The 7319-nt window shown below is 36.9% G+C and overlaps 2 protein-coding genes across 2 annotated transcripts; one reads left to right on the forward strand and one right to left on the reverse strand.

Moving 5' to 3' along the window:
- The first annotated feature begins 1181 nt into the window (after positions 1–1181).
- Positions 1182–4096, forward strand: CYP704B1 (cytochrome P450, family 704, subfamily B, polypeptide 1). Its single transcript, XM_082872514.1, has 6 exons — positions 1182–1530; positions 2185–2400; positions 2576–2872; positions 2981–3367; positions 3592–3792; positions 3917–4096. The coding sequence occupies exons 1-6, from the start codon at positions 1204–1206 to the stop codon at positions 4094–4096; spliced, it is 1608 nt and encodes a 535-aa protein (XP_082728640.1). The 5' UTR covers positions 1182–1203.
- A 674-nt stretch (positions 4097–4770) lies between these two features.
- On the reverse strand, positions 4771–6966 carry LOC114287206 (2-hydroxy-palmitic acid dioxygenase mpo1). The gene is made up of 4 exons (XM_028230490.2): positions 6290–6966; positions 5298–5360; positions 5147–5218; positions 4771–5066 (listed from the first exon to the last, which is right to left on the reverse strand). Exons 1-4 carry the CDS (start codon positions 6647–6649, stop codon positions 4950–4952), a joined length of 612 nt encoding a protein of 203 aa, XP_028086291.2. The 5' UTR covers positions 6650–6966; the 3' UTR covers positions 4771–4949.
- Between the last annotated feature and the right edge of the window lie 353 nt (positions 6967–7319).

A 7319-nucleotide genomic window follows, 5' to 3' on the forward strand; every position in this document is an offset into this window, starting at 1 on the left:
TTTTGATTATGATTGAAAGTGGCTTGGTTATGAAATAAAATGGTTATATTAAGAATACCAAAATGTCATAACTTATCTGTGGTACATTTTAAAAAAGTAATATGTATTATAGAATTTTTCATGTTAAATTTATTGTACCTAAAAAATAAAGATAAAATTATTCAATACTTCTAAAGTACCACTGTGATATGTGCATTTAATAATCCTAAAATAAGAGGTGGCAAACTTAAACCAAGGCTATGAATCCATCAAATTTCACCCATTTAAAACCTGTCCAAATTCATAAATAAGTTGCATCTTGTAAGCCTATTTAAGAAAGTTTCAAATAAGTTAGACCTGAATATCTCTTTAAACATATATAAATAGGTACCACCTCCTTAACCCCATCACAAGTAAATCACCACTCAACCACCCACCCACCACCTCCTTATATAGCACACAGGTTGGTCAGATTAATTTGTTCGGCTTGTACCCAATTAAACTCAACCTTCTTAAACTCGTTTATTAAAACTTCATTTGGGAAGTCAAGTTTAGGGTTTTTTTTGACTATTTTAGCCACAAAAAATAAAATAAATTTTTTAACTTAATAAGACAAAACATCACATCTAACTCATAATCATTACATTCTTCCTCTCACAAAAAAGCAAAAAAAACCAAAAGCCCTTCCCAAACGAGACTTTTTAACCTCAAATTAAAATAACAAAAAAAGTCAAAAAGTCAATCCACTCCCCAAACAAACCCTAAATAGGATGGTTTAGGTGGGTTTGTTTTACTACATAACACGTTTTGACTTAATCAAACCCATCCGTTTACCACCTCTACTCCTGGCCAATGAGACCGCACAAATGAAGAATTTCACCCAAATGAAAAAAGTAAGTCAAATCAACTTCACTCGTTCCATTACTAGTACTCTTATTGGTTCAAAAGCACCACATTAGCGTGATGAGTTGATAATTCAGAATTACTGATCAATTACTCAGGGAAAAGAAAAATTAAAATGTCAAAATTAGGTTAGAGATACAAAAGGCATGAAATCATTTTTAATCCTACGCACACAAAGAATGTTGACAATGCACAGCTATTTCACTACCCACTCACATCTCAACAACTTCTTCTTTACCACTACACTCTTTATAACACTTCCCTCTAGGCCCTTTTTACTATTACACTGCAATTCTCTGTTTCATACCTATTCTTCTCAAAATGGAACAAGAGAAGAACATTGTGCCCAACCTTTTCTCATCAGATGGGTACAATCTGGGACTGTCAATGCTAGCCTGCATGCTCATATCATGGATCTTGATCCACAGGTGGGCCCAGATGAACACCAAAGGACCGAAAACATGGCCGATCGTGGGGGCGGCAATCGAGCAACTCATGAACTATGACAGGATGCATGACTGGATTGTGAAGTACCTGTCGGAGTCAAGAACTGTAGTGGTTCCAATGCCATTCACAACCTACACATACGTTGCCGATCCTGCTAGTGTAGAACATGTCCTCAAAACCAACTTTGCTAATTACCCAAAGGTGAAAGATTCTAATTCTCTGCTTCAGTCTGACCCTCTTCCATAGTGATGGCAATTCATTTTAGAACTCATCAGGAGAACTATTATAATTCTGCAAATCATAGCTTTAAAAATGGGCCGTTTTCATTACATAATGGTTTTGACCCACACCACCATCCGTTGCAGCCAATATGTGGAAATAAAAATCACGTATGTAACAGCTGTTACAATTACGGTTGTGTAAAATCTGTAACGACACCGTTATAAACAGGTCGACCGTTATGCCACGCATATTACCTATGAAGCATGTATACCTCTATTGAGGTCATGTAATGGTGTCCTACATGTGTCTGACATGGACATGTGCTGGACATGCTCGAGGAAGTGTCCCATTCATTTTTCCAGCTAGACACATTGGGGACATGTTGAGGATACATTGGGGCTCTGTATCATTTTTTATATTTTTTCTTCATCGGAATTGCATACCCAAATTTGATAAATTTGATAAGAACAAATATTTGATATAAAATAAATATATAATATTCAAATATATGGCATATAATAAAAATAAAACTACATGTTTCACACGTTCCCTACATGCCATGTCTTACATTTTTTGAAAATTTAGTATCTGTGGCTTTGCTCTGTCCAACAACCTTCTGTATTGTGTTTAAAGGGTGAAGTGTACCATTCATATATGGAGGTGCTGCTAGGAGATGGTATTTTCAATGTAGATGGTGAGCTTTGGAGGAGACAAAGGAAGACAGCAAGCTTCGAGTTTGCATCAAAAAACTTGAGAGATTTCAGCACTGTAGTCTTCCGAGAGTATAGCCTTAAGCTCTCTTCTATTCTAAATCAATCCTCTCTCCAAAACCAAGAAGTAGACATGCAGGTACCTCAGAAAAAAACCTCAATCCTGACTTTCTTTCTGCAAAAACTTTCTCAAGAAAATTTCAAACACAGACAAAGTGAAACCATCCCATTTTCACTATGATTTAAAACAAGTTTTTCTAGAGTTTCTATGAAGATGTGTCAACTAAAAGGGGCTAACAAATTTTGTTTTCTAGGAACTGTTCATGAGGATGACTTTGGACTCTATATGTAAGGTGGGATTTGGGGTAGAAATAGGGACATTGGCTCCTCATTTACCGGAAAATAGTTTTGCTCGGGCATTTGATACTGCGAACATTATTGTAACTCTTCGGTTTATTGACCCGTTATGGAAAATAAAGAAATTTCTTAAAGTGGGATCTGAAGCAGTACTTGATCAGAGCATCAAAATTATCGATGATTTCACATACTCTGTTATTCGAAGAAGAAAGGCAGAGATAGAATCAACTGGAGAGACATGTAAAAATGAGAAGGTAAAATGTTCTCACAAAGAGTCAGTTCCTAAAGTTCTTTTTCTTGTCATCAATTAAAAAAAAAAAAAAAATCATTGAAATAACTTTTCTCTAAATGGAAATGATCAGATGAAGCATGACATACTATCAAGATTTATTGAGCTAGGAAAAGACCCAGAAAACAATATGACTGATAAAAGCCTCAGAGATGTTGTACTGAACTTTGTCATTGCCGGTCGCGACACAACAGCCACGACTCTCTCTTGGGCCATATACATGGTAATGACTCACAGCCATGTAGCAGACAAGCTATACTCGGAGCTCAAAGCTTTCGAAGAAGAACGGGCGAAAGAAGAAAAGGTCTCATTGTTTCAGTATAATACAGAGGATCCTGAATCATTCAATCGAAGAGCAACACAATTTGCTGGACTCCTGACGTATGATTCGTTGGGAAGACTATCTTACTTGCACGCAGTGATCACAGAGACACTACGATTGTACCCTGCCGTCCCTCAGGTACATGACATATCTCAATTCAGCAGAGGAAATACTAATATTTTGGTTTGGGTTTATTCATCTCAGTGCTATTGTTTTTCATGAAAAGTGGTTTCGGATTGATGTTCAAGCAAGTTGAACTTGTATCATTTCTAGTGAATCACAAAAGAATAGCACAATGAATTAAAATGAACACAATCACTAAGAGCGCTAATTAGTGAACATAATTTGTATGATTGTTGTAGGATCCTAAGGGCATATTGGAGGATGATATTTTACCGGATGGAACCAAAGTGAAGGCGGGTGGGATGGTAACATATGTTCCCTACTCAATGGGAAGAATGGAGTACAATTGGGGTTCTGATGCGGCTTCCTTTAAGCCTGAGAGATGGCTCAAAGGGGGATGCTTCCAAAATGCATCTCCATTCAAGTTCACTGCATTCCAGGTATCTTTAAATGATCAAGCAGACAAAATTTCATAAATTTTTTAAATTTCTTCTTCTCTAACCATGGTAATCACTTTATTGAAGCTAACTTTGTTTAAATTTCTTGTTTTCTTGTGAGATGCAGGCTGGGCCAAGGATATGCCTTGGGAAGGACTCGGCATATCTCCAAATGAAGATGGCTCTGGCTATTATGTGTAGGTTTTTCAAATTCAGTTTAGTGCCAGGGCATCCAGTGAAGTACAGGATGATGACAATTCTATCAATGGCACATGGATTGAAGGTTACTATTGATAGGCGTTTATAAGACTTCTCAAGAGGCCATAATGTTGTTGGCATTGACGCATGGTAAAAATTATCATTATCTGTATGGTTACAATATTCAGAAATTGTTACCTTGATCCTAGTAGCTTGTGGTTGCAAATAATGAGATTACAATCAAATCCTAAATCAACAGGGAAAAACTTACATTCATTGAATGATTAGCATAGATTAACAGTGATGATTGCAAGCTCCTTTAACCAGGTAAAATTGATTGGATGCACCAACTATTTACTGACTAAAAAGGCAAAGGAAAATAGAAGTCAACAAAATGGAAAATAACCAGACATTTCAGCATGTAAAAACATGACAAGTTGCACAATGATATGAACTACAAAATGTCTAGAATAATCATGTATCAAAATGCATGAGAACTAGAAAACATACCATGCTCTTCGTACTTGAGACCTCTTGAGTAAACTCTTATTGGCAATTAGAAAAAAACATGCTCTGATCTCTGCGGAAGTAAGAATCCAGATGACAATCCAATTCACAATGATGGTAAATGGAGAAGTGAAAGAATATTCAAATGGAGTTGTATATAATAGTGCTCAGGGAGTTGGCCAATATTGTAAGGGTGATAATAGATAACATCATGAATATTGAGCTATGCATCTCTTCAATGAAAATTCCATCACTGAATTCAGAACAGAAAACGGGGGCTGTCAAAAGAGTATATTTCTGCTGCAAAGCTCGAGATGTTTACGTCATGGCTTTCTAAAATCCACTAAATATCAAGTAACTTTAAGAATCAGAATGTGCATATACATGAAGGCTTATAATTACAAATTTTTGTCATTATTCGTAGACAGTAATGCTGCACAAACACCAGCATAAATTTAAGAAATTAGTTTCTGCTTCTTATCTTGCCATTCATTTATTTCAGCATCTATCTTTGCTTGAACTGCAACACGGAACCCCGGGTATGGTTCGTACCCAAAAAAGCTTTGTAGAGCCTGCATCAACCAACAGTAGCAATATACTCAACTTTAGTTGTCAAACATGAAAAAAATTCTAAGACTAACAAAAATTATACCTCCAACAGAACAAAGAAAGGAGCCATCAGAAAGGCTTGAGAGAGATTGTCCAAAAGAGCTGGTGCGCGTTTCTGCATAATATTTTCTAATTAGAGGTACATGAGTACAATTGAAAGTGATTATCTAGTTGCAAGTGGCAGGACTAGTTACCTCAAATACCCCATGGCCGATGAATTGTCCTGTCCAACATACCAGCTGAGCTGCCAGAACAACCTGAAATGGTTGTAATGAAACGCTACAAGATGAGCTTCATGTGTCCTAACTCACCTTGTCAAGTAGAAAAAATGAGCAAAAAGTAAAAGCAGTAGATGGGTCTAAGTAACAGCCCTGTTGAAACTTGAACACATAAACTAGATGGTAGGAGCTAATTCCTCAAAAACATTCTCTAGGTTGGCTTTTGTCTAGTCAAATATCATGTTGATGAATATCCCTTTTGGATGCACCTTCAAAGTTCAGTATTTGGTGTCAGAAGAGTTTAGTACACTGGAAATGTAAATCAGGGAATCCCCTTCAACATTGTTATGTTTATAGTGCAGAAAAACACTTTCTCAGGACTGACAAAACCAAAACTGAATCAAAGTATTAAGAATAAGCAAATAAGAAATAAATGAGGCTGACAGTGTGTAGTTCGTTGGGGAATTCAGCCAAAGCGGCTACTGATAAGGACTCAGATGTTCACATTCCTACTTCCCAAGAGCTGGAAACATGAATTGAGGGACTTCCCACCTCAATTGAACCATCCAATGTGCTTTGTGTAGCATTAGAGCACATTAATTAGAAGCTTACGATGCACATGTGGCCATTAAATTCGAACATAAAATAAAGATAAGCCCATAATGCCATGTATGGGTAATTTTTTTTTAAATGTACTTATTCCATAAATATATTAGGAAATACACATAATGGACTCTTTTTTCTTTTTTCTTTTTTAAAAATTCGAATATAATGAATTGTTGCAAACCCAAAGCCTGAAGTGAAAGTTTCCCAGGTACTAACCTAACCAGTAATTGTTCACCCAATTCACCAAACACAAACAATGCATAATTCAGAAGCAGCACACGCATTCAATTTGAGACCAAAAAACAAAAAACCCAAATCAAATTCATGTATACTAAAAATAAAAAGACAATCAAAACTCTCACCTTCCAAGCAAGTGACAATCCCAGTTGACTCGCAAAGAAACTACTGAAAACCCAACAGATGAAACAGAGGAAGGCAGCCAAAGAACCAGCTTTCGCATCCAAACAGATATAAAACACAGCATAGATTAAAGCAAGCAAGAACCCAATATTCAGAATCAAAATAAAATTGATCCCAAATAAAGAAAACTCGATGTAAGGGAGGCTAAATAGAGATGGTGTGAAGTATAGAATGAGAAGAGCTGTGAAGAAGATGGGCCAAACAAGCAACATGTGTATGGCTATGTTGATTGGGTTGCTATGGTAAGCGCCGTAAAAGGCAAAGTGCTTCTCAAGATCAAAAAACCCAATCTTTCCTCCCATTAAGAAAATTTCTTGAATTCAGGAAACAAAAGGTGAATTTTCTTGCAGATTTTCTCGAGAAAGTTGTTGGGTATGGATGCGAGCACTGATATTTTTTTGTAATGTACAAACCACCCAATCTATACACTAGATATATATGGGGGATTAATAGAATTGATGAGACAAAGGTTCAGGCAAATATGAAAAGTTTTCAGAAACAGGGGAACATGGAAAAGAATTTTGGGTCAACGAGGAATGGGCCACCCGTCAGTCAGATCAAAGGTCTGTCTCTGTCTCTCTTCTACGTTTTCCTCTTTATTTACTTTTTTTTTTTTTTTTATTAAAAAAAAATTTAAGAGCGGCAGATGATTATTATTAGGAAAAATTCCTGCTAGCTCGTATTCCGTGGCCTGAATTTGACTCGAGATCCACAACGACGACGTCTTGAGTCTCGAAATTTTTTTTTTTTTTTCTTTCTCTTCTTTTTCTTTTTTTCTTTTCTTCTTCTTCGTTGAACCAGGCAACACAGGCGAGAGAGAGAGAGAGGAGAGGAGATGAGAGAAGGGCCCCTGCCGCCGCCAATTGTCGCAGCACGCTGCCGATCGTCGCAGCCCCGCCTCCGGCCCCATTTTTATGGCCCTCTCCCCTCCAGTCCTCCTCCTCCTCCTCCTCCCTCCTTCTTCTCTTCTTC

The sequence above is a fragment of the Camellia sinensis genome, chromosome 5 (assembly GCF_055761805.1).
Source record: "Camellia sinensis isolate YWXY chromosome 5, ASM5576180v1, whole genome shotgun sequence".
NCBI classification, from domain to species: domain Eukaryota; kingdom Viridiplantae; phylum Streptophyta; class Magnoliopsida; order Ericales; family Theaceae; genus Camellia; species Camellia sinensis.

What these genes read in the sequence shown, in the direction of transcription:
- CYP704B1 (XM_082872514.1), top strand. Translation starts at nt 1,204, where the DNA reads ATGGAACAAGAGAAGAACATTGTGCCCAACCTTTTCTCATCAGATGGG. An exon ending in ACTTTGCTAATTACCCAAAG is followed by an intron (nt 1,531 to 2,184) that starts GTGAAAGATTCT and finishes TTGTGTTTAAAG; the next exon opens with GGTGAAGTGTACCATTCATA. An exon ending in ACCAAGAAGTAGACATGCAG is followed by an intron (nt 2,401 to 2,575) that starts GTACCTCAGAAA and finishes TTTGTTTTCTAG; the next exon opens with GAACTGTTCATGAGGATGAC.
- LOC114287206 (XM_028230490.2), bottom strand. Translation starts at nt 6,649, where the DNA reads ATGGGAGGAAAGATTGGGTTTTTTGATCTTGAGAAGCACTTTGCCTTT. An exon ending in GATTGTCACTTGCTTGGAAG is followed by an intron (nt 5,361 to 6,289) that starts GTGAGAGTTTTG and finishes CAACCATTTCAG; the next exon opens with GTTGTTCTGGCAGCTCAGCT. An exon ending in CTTTCTTTGTTCTGTTGGAG is followed by an intron (nt 5,067 to 5,146) that starts GTATAATTTTTG and finishes TGGTTGATGCAG; the next exon opens with GCTCTACAAAGCTTTTTTGG.